Consider the following 16,282-nt stretch of genomic DNA (forward strand, 5'->3'; position numbering starts at 1 on the left):
GCTGACATTTGGTTATTACCTCCAAATTCTATTTCCAGCCCCATTTCTGACATATAAAATCGTTTTTCCCCCCGCACGCCAGCCTGGGTAGGTCACATGATTGCAGGAAATAAAGAAAGAAGCGTCCAGCCGTTCAGGTAAATCTTTTTATTAAATGTGTTTCCGTGTCGGAAAGGTGTTTACAGGGCGGGAGCCTGCTCCTTCGCCACGAAGAAAAGGAATCAAGAAGGTTGGAGAAGACGGTAATCACACAGAGATGGCTGACGGGGCCGCAGTAGCCAAACTTCAGCCCCTTCCACTGTGGTGAAACTACAAATCCCATCATGCGTGTGCCTCTGGAAGTCATGTCTGTGGCTGTCAGAGTCTTGCAATGCCTCATGGGACTTGTAGTTCCACCACAGCTGGAGGGCCCGGAGTTTGGCAACTCTACAGTATTTTCCTTCGCTCCTCCCCAAGGTTATGTAGGGAGGCGAGGAGCTGGGCCAGCATGGAGAGTAATTAGACACTCTCAGAACAGGAGAGGGCTATGATGGGCTAGGAGGGAGGGGGCTGTACTAGGGAACTGACTCTTCCTGAAGTAGTCAGATCTGGTAGCCGGTTCAGAAGCACATTGACAGTTCAATTCACAAGTCAGTTCCAAACTGTTTATGGAAAGGGAAACGCGCTGCATTCAAATCCCTGGTTTGCTCTGTGATTTCCTAATGACAAGGCCTCTTTATGGCTTAGCACTGACACACACAATAATCTGAGGGGTCCCGGCCACAACATCAATACAGATTTTCAGTCACTGTTACCTATACGTTGGGGTGTATTTATAAATCGTTCACACAGCAAAGAGCTCTGCGATGTTTGAGTCTTAGATATACAGGACAGGAATTGCATACGCTCCTCAGCTCCATCTAGTGGCCACAATGTGTTGTGTATCCAAAACTCAGATGTTCGCAGCGCTGTACGCTCAGATGTTCTGATTGTTGCTCGCTCAGACATTCACAGAGCTGTTGGCCCAGATGCTTTGCTTAGACATTTGCAGAGTTGTTCGCTCAGACATTCGCATTGTTATTCACTCAGACATTCACAGAGCTGTTCACTCAGATGTTCTCAGAGCTGTTGGCTCAAACGTTCTCAGAACTGTTGGCGCAAAAATTCTCAGAACAGTTCGCTGAAATGTTCACAAAGCTGTTCCCTTAGACGTTCACAGAGCTGTTGGCTTGGACGTTCACAGAGCTGTTGGCTTGGATGTTCACAGAGCTGTTGGCTTGGATGTTCACAGAGCTGTTGGCTTGGACGTTCACAGAGCTGTTGGCTTGGACGTTGACAGAGCTGTTGCCTTGGACATTCACAGAGTTGTTGGCTTGGACGTTCACAGAGCTGTTCGCTCAGATGTTCACAGAGCTGTTACCTTAGACGTTTCGGAGCTGTTCGCTTAGACGTTCACAGAGCTGTTCCCTCAGACGTCGACAGAGCTGTTCGCTTAGACGTTCACAGAGCTGTTTGCTTAGACGTCTACGAAGCTGTTGGCTCAGATGTCTGCAAAACTGTTCTCTCAGATTTTCACAGAGCTGTTTACTCAGACATTCGTGGAGCTATTCACTCAGACGTTCACAGAGCTGTTGGCTTAAACGTTCGCGGAGCTGTTCGCTCTATAAACATTTTATAAATACACCCCATGTTGTAACCTGTAAAGTCATTTAACCATTTTGCGCCATAAGCCGGGGGATCAGTAAGTCAGTTCACCGGAACTAGTGACGCCTCTTGCTCGGTGATGTCACTGGCTGCTGGTGAAAGGGCCGTATGTTCTGTAAAACTGGTCCAGCTCCCAGTATTGTTGCCATCGCTTTGTAGAGGTGATACAGATATGCAGACTCTCTAAAGTGCAAGTATGGGCCATGAGCACCTTCAGAATGGCATCTTCCCGGGAGCCCCCTCAATATAATATGCAATGGTCATACAACAAGCCCCCTCCCATCTTCTATGTAGCAGAGCCATCAGTGCCATTTGGGAAATACCCAGCGTTCCCTTCACCATGATGGGCACTAGAACTGTGAAATCCAAGGATAGTATGTCCCTCCTACTTTGAGTGCCCACCCACTATAGTTAGGGGGTTTAATATTGTAACCTATACTTGGACAATATCTCATTTATGATGTATGCATACCACACATTGATCATTGTAGTTTAAGATTTGCCATCTTTTTGTTCACAAGCCAACCTAAGACACACATTTACACTGCTCGAAGGTCTACAAAACAGAGATAAGTCACATAAATAGAGAAAGGGGGAATCCATTACACCAATATCAGAAACCAAAAGTAGAATCCATCAGGCAGGTTGTAGTGAGATATATACACACAGGCCAAGAGACATAACAAGGGATTGCCACTATCTGGAGCCACATATAGAACACTCTCCCTTTGTTCATCCATATTGTGAGCACTGAACAAGACAGCATGCATAGTCCATAATATGTCATTGCAAATGGAGGAAATATTTGGTCATTGGTTATGCTAACAGCATCATAAAGATGGATATTTCTGCTGCTCTTGGAACTGCAGCAACCAACCAATCAATCCAATACCAACTAAGAGAATAACACAATCCCGCGACTATCTTGCTACCTAGGACACTTGGACGATCATGGATTCGCACATCCTAGTGATGCAATGGATTGTCTAATCTTCTATTCATCTCTGCTTATTAAAAGATAAGTGCATCATTGAGGTCAACTTACAAAATGATTGCTGCCTCCTACATCTGGTGAGTCAATACCAGAATCTATAAGATTAGGTTTTCCATACATGCCTTTAGTGAAGTGTAAGAAAGCATGTGTTCACAGACAACAACACAAAGCTGAAGATCTGCTGAAACCAGACTTAGCTAGGGCCTTTTAGGTGAGTGCACCCCATGGGACTTCAACGGGCAATGGTGAGCTAAATTTTAGAAGCATGCACATCTAAAGGGATGCTGAAATGTCTTGTTTGATGGAGTATGCACAGAGTCCATGGTGTTTGGGAGGCAGTTAAAGTTCCAGTCTTAAAGAAAAAGAATTACTCCAGAAAATGTAAAAATGAACCCTCACAGTGTGGCTACCCCTGCACTGCAAAGGATAACTGCTCTCTTTGGTCTAGGGGCTAAAATAAATAAGAAATACTCACTGGACTCCTTTGGCAATGACCACTCACCTCTCTCTCTCCTTTTGCTCTGGTGGTAAAATGTCCCTGGGTGTCCTCATGTCTCATACAGCTGCATTAGACCTGATGACATCACAGGTCCTTAGACCCCCAGAGCCTTGGGGAGGATAAGGCTGTGGGCACCACCAAGTGGAGCTGAAGATCAGGTCAGTATATTTTCTTTACTTTAGCCCATAGGCCAAAATGAGCAGTTAACCCTTGCAGTGTAGGGGTAGCCCCACTGCGAGGGTTAATTTTTACATTTCCTGGAGTTCTTTAAAGACTAGCAGAAGACCTGAAGATTACTCTTTGGGGGGTCCGTTTTATTGCTTCCCAGATCACCTTCATGCTTAGTAGACATGGATAATAATGATATCGCATTGTCCTTTGAGCAGGACTGCATTTGCTGAACCAGGAAACAATGTATCACCTGTCCGGCCTGCAGTGTGAAAAAAGTGTGTACAAAACTGAATAAACAGAATGTAAAATAATTTGGCAGATAAAAGAATTTCAATATATGAATTTTAAAAGTGTATTTTAAAGTTTGCTCAGAGTTCAGCTTTCAATAATCTACTGTGACCACTTGTGTGACTTTTTTTTATATTCCTCCATTTTCTTACATCTATTTCTTGTCAGATTTAAAACATCAATAAAGTGCACTTATCCTTTAAGCAGTGATGACCAGGAAGATTCAAGGCCTTGTAGTACTACCTCACTGCCAACCTACAATGAACAGAAGATGTGCATGCTGGGTTCAGGGAAGCTTATGGGGGGGTCTACAACCATGTTCCATCCATAGAGACTCAAAGTAAACTGTATGACAAATCCAAATTTTGCAAATTTGGGCATGGGGGTAATCCAGAACAAGGAAAAAGCCAGCTCTGCAAAGCAGAAATCGTATACAGAAGTCTTAGACTAAGCAGACATTGCGTCGATGTACCGAGGGTGGTTATAATGACACACGTATTGTTACAAGTCACACATATTAGTCATCTTTTCACTGTCACACAAGCCCGGCCCTGTGTAGCAATGAGCAGGGTCAGTCTTACACATAATGACGTAAGATAATATACAGTCTTGTATGTTACAATGTGTTACATAACGGGAATATTTTTACACATTCAGAGAGCATCCATGTCCTACAGACATCAGAAGTTCAAAAGGAATTTACAACTTGGCAGAGGCTTGGTTACTGTACAAAGGCTCTGCAAGTCTTCTCAACATTTGGGCACCAGCGATGAGCTGCAACGTAGGTAACGTTTAGTTCTTCTTACTAGGAAATGAGTTGATTAGATTAAATTAGACAGTTTTATTAAATTGCCATTTATGAGTCATCTGAATATTTTGCTTCCTTTGAGTTTAAGGTTTAAATGGCAGTGGCCATAATGGTGAGTCTGTTTTGCCTTTTTCTAGATCAGCCCTGTTATAATTTAGGAAGATAATGTAGACAAGGACGCTGCTGTTTTTCTTCTCACAGCTGAGAAATGGACAGAAAAGCATCTAGTAAGGTCCTGCTTTATTTCAAATGTCTTCATATAGTTTGTACCTCAGGTACATTTCCTGAAACTCGTAAAGCTTTCAGCGTCTTCCCAGACCGGCAACACAAAAAAGATGTCTCCATGGAAATTGGCCTCTAGAAGTTCATAAGAAGTACAGATTCATGTTATAACATATCTGGGAAACTTTTATTTACTTTTGCTTCTCTACAAGGACTGCCCATTGTGGATGAATGATGGTTGGTGGACCTTGGACACATAGCATATTTTTCCAAGTTTGGAAACCCATCTGAAAGGGCTTGGATGTTTCAAAATAAAACAATAGTAGCAATCTAAAGTAGGTGTCTAAGAAAGAAATATTTTAGAGAGGCTTTAACTCGAAGAACCAAGGCTTTGTAACAAAGTGACACCAGGCCACAATTCCATGATGATTCTAAATGTTCCAAGAGCATTTTATATTGTCTGTATGCTGGTCTGAACCCCATGAGTGAAGGGGACAGTGTCTAGTGTGCATTGGAGTTAGTTGGCTGGCAGGTAGTGGCTGATACTGTCTCCCAGCATATAAGAAAGGCGCGTAGATCTAATCATGGATTATTAACATCATAACTCTAGCTTCAGTGAGTGAGACTCTACTAAAGTCTTGAAAAGAAGCCTCCTTCCACATACATGGATCTAAGAGCACCCCAGCTCTTAGTCAGACCTCCAAACCTTGGAGATGACCATCGTCCAGAACTTTATAAATTGCATATGTACAGGATCAGAGTTTTTGTTCCTGGACAACCCTCATGGCTTGACACATTTTCCTTTTTTTTCTTTGCGCTGGAGTTTCCTCAGACGCCTGGTCCAAGCGTCCCTCCACTGAATCACCATGCTGTTTTTGTCAGCTGTAAGTCCTGGCCTGTCTCCTGGACCATCGCTGCTGCCCATTATCAGGTAGCGGCGGCTCAGCAGGATCTTTGGGCACTTGCAGGACAAATCTTTAATGTGTATCCACAGCACATTGTCTCCTCGTTTCACTCGGTCATCTCGGCACTTGTACACAGAAAGGACGTTGACAGTAAACTTTGCCCATGATCCGACCATCTCAATCTCCAAAACGTTCACTTGGACCACTGCAAAAGAAAGAGTCATATATGAAATAGAAATCAGAATGCTTTTTACTAGGTACTCAAACTCTAGGTTCACTAGGTTTACTAGATTCTCATTAGTATTTTCTGCATCATATAAAAATATAGAAAGCAGAGTGCATTATTTGTGGTCCACAGAATTAAGACCTCATGGTGAACAGGCCAACACATTCAATGGTAAAAAAACATATAGGGTATGTAGACTGTTATACCTACCAAAGGACTTGCAATTCTATTCAGCCAGTCATGTCATTTACACACCTCTATCACATGTTTTAGCCAGGATGGGAACTTAAAGGGGTTCATTTGGCAGATGCCATTGTCATTAATAGTGCTAGTTCACATCTGTGCAATGTGGTGCCCAAAAGAGTTTATGTCCCTTTTTTTCTACCCAACTGTAGGGTTTCCCATCACACTGCAGGCTGGTATACCAATTCAAGACACTCCGGTGGGAGCTGTGGTGACCTGCGGATGGCGCTGCGCAGACCAAATGTAAACGAGATCCATTGAGGTGTGCTGCCATTCTTATCGATTGACCCTAATGTGTGTTGACATAAAAAAAAGGTAGATGAGATAGTCACCAGCAGACCAGAATCCACTTTATCGCTCCATCTTTATTGACGTTATAAAAACATGGTATCACAGAAAAATGCAACATTTTGGAATCCAATGCAGTTCCTTCATCAAGCAAAGCAGTGTGATGGAACCCTGCGTGGGGTTCCAAAACTTTGCATGTTTATCTAACGTCAATAAAGATGGAGCGATAAAGTGGATTCCGGCGTGCTGGTGACTATCGCTTCTACCTTTTTTTTATATCAACACACATTAGGGTCAATCGATGAGAATGGCAGTGCACCTCAATGGATAATGAGGGCAATAAAAAAAAAATCAAAGGATAACACATAAGTGTAAAGTCAGTCATAGGGCCTATCCATACTTGTCCATATTCCTACAGTAAAATGCATTTTAATGAAGAATTCCAGGATTTATTAAAATTAACCCTTGCAGCGGGCTACCCTGCACCGCAAGGGTTATCTGCTCGTTTTCGTCTAGCAACGAAAATAAAGATGATATAATCACTTGATCCTCAGTCCCATCTAGCTGATAGACCGGTCCCCGCAGCCTCTGTTGATCTAAGGAACCGTGACGTTATCCTGTCTAATGCAGGTCCATTAGACATGAGGACGCTGAGGGACATTTCACTGCCAAAATGGAGGTGGAGAAAGACGAGCAGCCACAGGATCAAAGGATAAGGTGAGTGTATCTTCTTTATTTTTGCTCCAAGACCAAAATGAGCACTTAACCCTTGCAGTGCGCGGGTACTTAAATAATTTTAATCAATCTTGGAGGTCTTCTTTACACAGGAATCCAGTTCCTTCCTATGTGGCTGGCTCATGTGCAGCAGTTTAATATCTTTTTAAAGGGAAGCTATAGGGGCCCATTCGCATCAATACATGTGCAGCACATTGGTGGAAATGGCTCTTAGGAACAAAAACAGTCATCATGTCCATTGGCTAATATTTTTATCGTTCCAGGCTTCGCAGGAGTAGCTGCATCTTCTGCAGACTTAAATCTATTGATATTTGTAGGAAAGTGACAATCAGAAGCATCAGGCCAATGCACATGCCAGCCCCACACTAGCAATCTGCAGCTTTTATACTGGGAGATAGTAACGTTGGTCACCATCCAACTGAAATCTTAGCATACCAGGCACATAGAGGCTCTTGTTTGGGCTGAGGGAGGTACCAGGGACTGAGGTTATAGTATGAGACCACTACCCCCCACTTCCAAAAAGCTCTATTTATCAGCAAGGGGTCTTTGTCCTGCTGACAGGGACAGCTTGGGGAGGCCTGGTTCAGGCTCTCTTGTCTCACAGACCCAAAACGCCTCTTCTATTCTCCGCACGCCAAGAGCCCCTGCCATACATCAATGTGTTTCTTCCCCTCCGTGCTCAGGATGAATGGTCACCGTGTCACACAGATTAGGGGCCATCAGTCTACATCCAATGACTGTGCAGCCAGGTGATTATTAGCATCTCATTAGCATACCGTTCCCTCCCATGGATATTTGATTTTTTGGGGGAGGGGGTCGATATCCTTTTTAACATTTCTGGCAGACACAGAAAGGGATGGCAATGAAAAGAAATGGAGAGGGAGCCTATGAAATAGGGAGAGAGGTGGAAAGACTGTCCCATGAATTAAAAGGCAAGAGTGCTTTCTCCTCTCTCGTCCTAATGGGGATACGGACCTTTTGTAACCCAGTGGCATCTCCCCTCTTTGTGCCTCTCGACTCTTGTGTGGCTGAATGGACATGGAATGCCAATCCTCTGGCTGCTGTGTGGCCGGTGATGAAAGATACTCCCCAGTATGTATGAACCATACATATATTTTATATATTATGTATAGGGTTGGCCATACATTCCAATTTCTTCATGACTTGTCAGTCTCTGAACTTTAACTGACCCAGAATAAACTCACTTTTTGAATCCTTGGAAAACTTATAGACCTATAAAATTAGTATAGATCACAAGGACCCACATTCACCACAAACGGTTTTTCATATTCACCTCTACACCAACTTTGAATGCATTTAATTAGTTATTAGTAACAAACTATATGTCCATATTGAGTTGACCTATATCCTTAAGCTTTCATTAAAGTATATCTAAACCCAAAAATGCTCATGTAATATATACTGTATTTGCAGCTTACCAGCCCTTAGATGTGGTGGCTGCATTAGATTTCATGTTTCCTTAAATGTTTACTCTATTGTTTAATAGGAGGGCCTGTGATCCACAGTCCTACTGAGCCTTCCTACTGAGCTTTTATAAGGGACCCTAGGAAAGCCTGCAACCTTCATACAGACGGTGAGGTTAGCTGGGAGAAGGAGGCTTGAACCAATCAGGCTTTGCTTCATGCACATGTGTTGAGAAGGAATATGTTGACCGAAGGAAAGATTAGAAAGATGATCTCATCAATTTACCACTTCTCTTTCATTGCCCAGTCACAGTTAGGGGACAGGGAGGTGCCCAAGCTGCATTGCTTATGCAGCAATTGGAACGCTTCTCTTCTCACACTGGAGGAAGTACTTTGAAAAGCTGCTTTTTATTAAGCTGAATGGGCTAGGCTATTCTTAAATTGCAGGAAGTGCTTCTGAGATTTATAAATAGGTATCTAATATGAATAGTTTAATGATCATTATAACAAGAAACCCTCTTTTAAAAATCCCATGCTTGGTAAACCCAATCCCTTACTGCCTCCCCATTTTCCAATATGTCGGTCAACAGCACCCTTAGCCTGCCATTGGGCAAATACCCAGAACCTCACCATAATCTTTCTTGCAGTATTTCTTCAAGTTGATTTTGTAGTTTCCTTTTGGAGGCTTGCAGTACTGCTCACAATCTGAAAAAATAAATAAAACCAAAAAGTTAGATATTGTAATGGAACTCAAATACATTTCTGGGTTTATTTGAAGGTAAACTATAGTGGTTTCTGGAGCGTTATATTTGAGATTTTTAAGTTTATAAACTGATCTTTTGTTAATTTTGTATTATTTTATAACATCCTTATTTTACAAATAAACAATTAATACAGTGTTCACTGTAGTGAATGCTGATCTGTGCAAAGCTGACTATACAGTATACAATCTGAGCATACAAACCCCTTTAGATCCACCATCAACTATTTAGTATAAGGGCCTGCCTAATTAGATATACATTGAATAGGTTGTTTAGGTTTTAACTCACATTACATAGTTCTGATTAATTCAAAGGAGATTGGGAAAGCCCAGCACTAGCTCTGCACTTGTCGACTGCTCCTGCGTACTGAGATCTAGATGCACAATTTATATGTGAACAGACTCCTCGGTGTCCTTCAGATGACTTATTCAGTCTGTAATTTGAGATCCCGCTATTCAGGTCTGTATTTATAGCACAGCAGTAAGCCCGCTACCTACAGTACAAGACTAACTCTTGTCACAAAATGGTAAATATAAAAAGTTTATATGGAATACAGTGAACTTCCAGTTATCCAGCACCCATGGGTATTGGTAGATAACTGTAGTTTCTGGTTTCTTAAGAGTTACTATTAACTCTCAAGCAACACCCCGTGCCCCATTCATCTGCTGGCTAGATTCTGCTATTGGCTATTTCAAATTGCCGTAGCCAATAGCAGGCTGGCTATTGCACATGCCCACTGCCCGTTGTTTATATTCACCTGCCAGCTGTGGAATCTAGCTGTCGGCCGCAGCAAGATGTAAATGTAGTTGCTAACAAAATGTTTTAGTGTGCACATGTCTATCAAGCAACTGCCAAAAAAAAATTGAGGACATATGTCCTCGATTTTTTTATTTTTTTTGGTTGCCTGAGAGTTATGGATGCTTGAATGCCGGATAATGGGGAGTTTACTGTATTTCATATTAACTTAGCTAGAATCAAAAAATCAAGCATTTGACTTTTTCCTCCTGAATATAATATAGAAAACTGCATACATTCAGTTTAATAATGAAATGTAAGGAGTGGTGATGATATACACAGTGTAGCCACTCATATCAGGTTTCCCCTTTCATCGACGTAGAGAGTTCACTAAAAGCAAATGATTTCTTACTGGTTTCTGTGGGATGGCGCATTTTGCTTCATGGCACCTGATCTAATTGTATTTGTCTGTTTGAGTTCCTGGCACCCATAAATAAAAAACACCCATTTCATAAATGGGATTATGAATATCCGCCCCTGGTGTAATTTCAGCATTGGGCTATAAGATTTACTGAAAGAAGGAAATGGAACGGCCTCCCCATAACAAGCTTTGGGTTTCAGCCAGGGTGAAAAGGCCATCTGTTGTGGGGTGGAGGGCGCAAAGTGTGCCAGGGACCAGTGCCAGGGTGACATTGGAAATCCTGTCACATGCCAGGCGAGTGCTGGGCACAGGCAGGTACAGCCTCAGGTCTTAGCTCTCTGTGTAAGAAGCCGTAGCTGGCAGACTGACCAGGTATAATGCTGATTATAAAGTACCCAGGCTGCGTGGCTCTCAATTTAACCCTGACTTATCCAGTCTTGAACTGTATCACTGTGTCTATATTCAGCACACACAAATCCTTCTTCTTAACTCAAAATAAACCAGTCTACCTTAGCAAGCCAGTACAAAGAAAGCAGTGGTGTTAAGTAAAGCTTACCACAGGCATTAAAAGCTGCTGTCCAGACATAACAAAAAAAACGTAATTGTTAGGGCACTTCTTCATGCAGCCACTGGCTTTTGTTTTAGGTTCTAACAAATACAAATGGATAAAGCATGCTACACCCTACAGGGAACAGCCAACATAGTCATATCACCATACACATCAGTTTGTTATCCTTAGAATGTAGCTGCTTCCTTTTCTCCAGTACCCCTCCATTAAAGATACTGTTGATGATGCTTCACTACAGTTTAATAAAACTGTTGAGTAGACTGGTCATCTGGCCATCTGAGCTGCTTAGCTGGGTGCCTGTTGACCAGTCTACTCAAAGCTCCTCTCTAGCTCTGCAGGGTGTGCATTCGTCATGTTGGGTGCCCTGCAGACTTCTCTTCCCAGTGAGAAGCCAAGGAATGGGGCGCCAGGAGATGAGGTAACTTTATGGTTTTCTCACGTTCAGAGACAGTATGAATGTGTAAAGAATTGTGGGATTCCTGCATGAGCATGCACGCTTAGATTGTCTAAGCATCCATGTTTATGCCTATGGAGGAGGAAAGGGGGGAAGGGGAGCAGGACAAGACACCGCCACCCCATTTTTCCTGGAGGAAAAAAATGGCTTACAGCTTAATCTAAACCAATGTGGTCAACAGCTAGTTCTTCCTAAATGTGTCAGCCAGGGGCTGGCATGCTTAAATGCTACCCATTGATGATGATTGTCACCCAATCATTGCAAAATTCGGTTGATTGTACACTAGTCCTCACCTACCTATGACCAGTCTAAGCTATTGCAGTAAATTCTATTCAACTTTCATCAGTTTAGAGCAGTCAGAAAAGTAAAAGATGAATGCTGAATTAAAACTTTGGGCTATTGCACTATTCCTGATTGGTCTTTTCTTTATCGAAAAGATTCAAAAAGAGACTTTAACCATTCAAAGCATCAGGTCCTTTTAAAAAAACAACCCTCTAGGCACTTATACCCACCATTGTTGCACTCCCCTGCCACTCTGGTAATATATCCTAACCCTGTGTATGTATGTATGTATGGTGTTGGACCTTACACAGAGTTATTCACTTCTTCCCCATAACCGTGTTTGGTCCTGGCCATTGGCTGCCCAGATCCAAAAGTGTAGTTCTATCCTGATAACCCCGAGAGAGGTATAGAGTGTAGCGAAATTGAGTATCAGTAGGTTGGGGGGCAAAGTGTCAGAGTCTCTTTAAATTAAAGCCACTAAACAGTGATGGACTTATGGAGTGAGGATAAAACTATCCATTGCCATTTGTAACATCATATAAATGAGAGTACAGCTGACATTTGCATAGACTTTAATAATCCCTGAATCTGTGGGCAACATGGACACTATTCTTTCTTCTAGTTATTTTTACACAAAGAAACCCTTCGTGACAATGAACAAGGCAAACCCTAAGTAAATAAATGGAGTCTTGAAGTATAGAACTACCCTGTTTCTGCTCCTCCCAATAGCATAATAGTAATTGTGGTTATTTGGTTGCTCCTAAAGGAATAAGAGGTTGAGAAACACCCTAAGAATCCATGCACTGTAATAGTGACTACTGTATATTTCAAATTGTGCTTCTTTCCCTGAGTTTCTGCTACTGTTCTGCCAATGCCAGTGGATGGTTAAGCTTTGCTTTGGTCTGATAAGACCTGTTTAGCAGGATTCAGTGCTGGTCTCTTGCAGGACAGGCCCCCACATCCTAGCACTAAAGCTTTTATTCAGATAAAAACAAAATCAGCTTATAAAACTGGAGCTCAATTATGTACCCAAGTTCCTTCTTACCTTGTAATCACATTATCAAATACTAGACTTGTTTAGATATGTGACCCAGCCGACCATGCATTAAAAAGCTAGGGTTGTGTAGCTATGTAACCGTATTCCAACTACAAGTTCTGGCACTTTGTGGTTCCCTGTTGCAGAGATCTGCATAGGTCTGGTTCTGTAGACCCACATCTGACTTGTACTTGTGACCCAAACCAACAACCCACTTTTGAACATGCTTTTACCCTGAAGATTATGTATCTGCACCTCTATCTGAAATCAGTTTTTCCTTTACTGCGTAATTTCTTTATTTCAAGAGCACTGCCATGCTACAGGAGAGCTGAAACATTACATATGACTGCCATTTTAGAAGATACAGCTGGCATGATACCAGGGGGTGCTGAAAAGTTCTAGACCTGACCAAAAAGGGAATGACCTAGAGTCATGAAACTTGAATGCTATTCCACATATTCAACACACTTGGCACATTGTTTCTAAAGTTTCTTGAACCCTTCCAGGACCTGATACAGGAAACAAGTGGAATACAAATTCTGGACCCACAAGGTTTGCCCTACGGGTGTGATTGGTTGTCCATTTAGGATGTGAAGGAGTCGGTAAAGGTGACAGACTACCGGACAAGCAGCTTTTTTATTGCAGATGATTTACACGTTCTTGTTTTGTAGTAACAAATTGCAGGATTGTGAAATGAAGTGCCACACTCCGTTTAATAGTCCAGATACATCTTTATTCAATATAGGGTAGACGGGACAGCATAGACATAGCAAGTTGCTGCCAAATCGGCTGCTGATGTGCTCCAGGCATTCTCACACACTGGACAAAATTATATCCAATTCAAGCCATCAAAGTCCTGATACATGTTCTCTCTTAGTAAGCCCTCATGAAGGGGGTGTTTGTATGAGCCCTGAACGCTGTGGATATTTCTATACTGTCTTCTCAACCCTCCATATAAAACCCTATAATAAAGCGTCCTATGGTAGCCAAAATCAACCAACCTTCAATGTTCTCATGCAGGGACATCCCTAGCTTTTTTGCCATCTGAGGTGGCAAAGAAGTTGGGTGGCGTTACACCGAGCTCCTGGCAACCAGTGATGTTACTGGTTGCCAGGAGCTCGGTAAAAACGTACAAGGTTGTTAAGAGCTGAGCGGGGAGATATCTAAGGGCCATACACATCTCCTCACCCGGCTCTTAGCAACCTGGGACTCTCTGAATGGAAAGGGGATGCCAGACACATTGCAAACATTGTGCAGCAGAGCAGCCATGTCGCTCTGCCTGCCACCCCCCCTCCTCAGGAGATGCTGATTGGGGCAACAGCCTCAGGCTGCCTCATTATAGGAAGGGTCTTGTCAGTGGCGTCACAAAGGGGGTGCGGGGGATGCGGCCCGCACCTGGGTGACACCATTGGAGGGGTGACACCAAAATGACTGACAGTCATTTTGGTGTCACCCTCCCCCTCTGAAAAGTCAGGCACTCGGTCAAGGACCGAGAGCCCGACAGTTGCTCGATAGAGAGGAGGGGACCTGACGGCATAACTTATCCCGCCAGGTGATGTCTCCTCCTCTCTCTGCCGGCGTCCATCACCAAGACGGCTGCTGGCAGGTAACAGCGGTACTGTGCGTGACATCATCATGCGCACCTGCGATGAAATCATGCGCATACACAATGACGTCACTGCGGGGTGTCACCCGGTACCCGCACTGGGTGTCACTCCACCTCGGAACGCTTTTGGGTCCTGTTCTTATGATCCCCCATTGTTGTCTGTCATTACATAATATACATAGTACCCATAAACCTGCAAAACTGAGGCAAGTGATCCACAGAAATGATGATTATATAGATCTTACTGCAGCTACATCCATGACTAATCTGAAGGATGGCGATAGATGCCATAACATTCTAGCTGACTCATTCTCTTACATGGAAACTGCGGGGAAGACAAAACATTCTTCAATATAATGTAAAATGAATAGCTGTTTACCATTTCAAATGTATTGCATTAGGGTCTAATATCTGAATGTAAAAATGATTTGTCATAACATTTTGGGGCTACCAGAATATGATACCTGCTTACTACTTGATTCTGCTATTTGTGGTTATTGTACCGACTAATATGATTAGCTTGTACTTCCCACCCACCTCAAGCACGATGATATCCACATGGTCTGAGATTATGCAGATGCAATGGTGATTTTTTTTTGTAAATTCTTTATTTCAATTTTTCAAACAATACAGGTAATAAATCAAAAGATACATAATGCAATGGTGATTTTTATCCTGACTGTATTTTTTTTTTTTCAAATCTGCCGCTGTGAACTATAGCTGGCGCTGCGTTTACTAAGAGACGGCCATAGCAGGTCTCAAAAATTGTCAGCCGGCTGAACTCTTTAGCTGCACAGCCTAAAGAAAGTCAGTTTTCACCCAACCCAGATCTCCAACCTGCTGTTGAGCTTTTAACTTTCTCAGTGGCCAGAAGACTGCCAAAAGGTTGGCATCCGCCTCGGTGTCCATGTGGTTAAAGGTATCATTATTTCCGCTGGGGGATTCGGTTTCAGAAAATGAGGAGAGAAGTTTGCAAAAATGTCAGTGCAAACAGAGCCGAACAGGCCTCCACCCTGACTGCAGGACCGAGAGAGGGGGACCAGCTCCTTCTCTGGGGGCGAGCAGACGCTATCTCACCTTACTGGAGTAGTGCTATGTCAGCTGTATGGGCTGCACGCTGGATATGCCATAGAATGGATAAGAATATCAGACTTCCATATGGCATAACGTCCCCTATCTAACACATCAATGTATGTTATTGTCCTCTCTGTTTATCACAGCATTACAAAGGTGTGTGTCTGCAGTATACTATGCATGGAATGCAAACCCATTTTTAAAAACTCACAGATGAGGCCATAGAAGTGCACATAGTTCATTGCGGGCTGGAGAGGAAAACTATGACTAAGAAGTAGCAGGCCTGGCAGCGTTGGGTTAATGTATCCTGACCACAAAAATGTTCTGTGTAAGAGTTCTGACCAGCCACCACCTCCCCTCCCCAATCTTCAGTCGGATCATCAGAGAGCCATGGGTATTCAGTACTCCAGCTTTAAACCGCACGTGGGCAGTTGCCGCTCCACAGACCCTCGCTCTGTTAACCCTTCAGCCTCAAACTGGCACTTTGCGGTGCTTTGGCCTCAGAGATTTTAGTAGATGAGCGACTGGCTTAAAGCAGCACTATCATGAGATAAGTACAGGAGCTGCCACAGGTGGCCTCTTTCTGAAAACTCGAATGGCCTGTGCGTGACTTAAAGGGGGACTGATACCTGGAAGCTGTGCCCAAAAAACAGCAGGCATAGGGCAAAGGACTAGTCACCAGTTGTGCCTTTGGGCTCCCTGCACGTGATCTTTCCCTCATTACTGACTTACCATGCCTTGCTCTGCGCGAAGGCCGTCCATCTTGGTAGAGGCAGGGCTCTGCTTCCTAATGTCAGAGCCTCCAGCAAGGAGAACAGTGAGCAGCACAGTAGTGACATCACAAAAGCTCACTCCAAAT

At 43.2% G+C, this 16,282-nt stretch overlaps 1 protein-coding gene across 1 annotated transcript in view; it reads right to left on the reverse strand.

Moving 5' to 3' along the window:
- Positions 1–5,005: 5,005 nt before the first annotated feature.
- Positions 5,006–16,282, reverse strand: part of NTN3 (netrin 3) — a 49,119-nt gene continuing 37,842 nt past the window's right edge. Inside the window, exons 5-6 of the mRNA XM_018570052.1 lie at positions 9,117–9,191; positions 5,006–5,775 (exon numbers count right to left, since the gene is read on the reverse strand). Of these exons, the coding sequence (XP_018425554.1) occupies positions 5,447–5,775; positions 9,117–9,191 (404 nt within the window). The 3' untranslated portion in view covers positions 5,006–5,446. The remainder of the gene's footprint in view (positions 5,776–9,116; positions 9,192–16,282) is intronic.

This window comes from Nanorana parkeri, unplaced genomic scaffold (assembly GCF_000935625.1).
Source record: "Nanorana parkeri isolate BGI_ZX_2015 unplaced genomic scaffold, ASM93562v1 scaffold1448, whole genome shotgun sequence".
NCBI lineage: Eukaryota > Metazoa > Chordata > Amphibia > Anura > Dicroglossidae > Nanorana > Nanorana parkeri.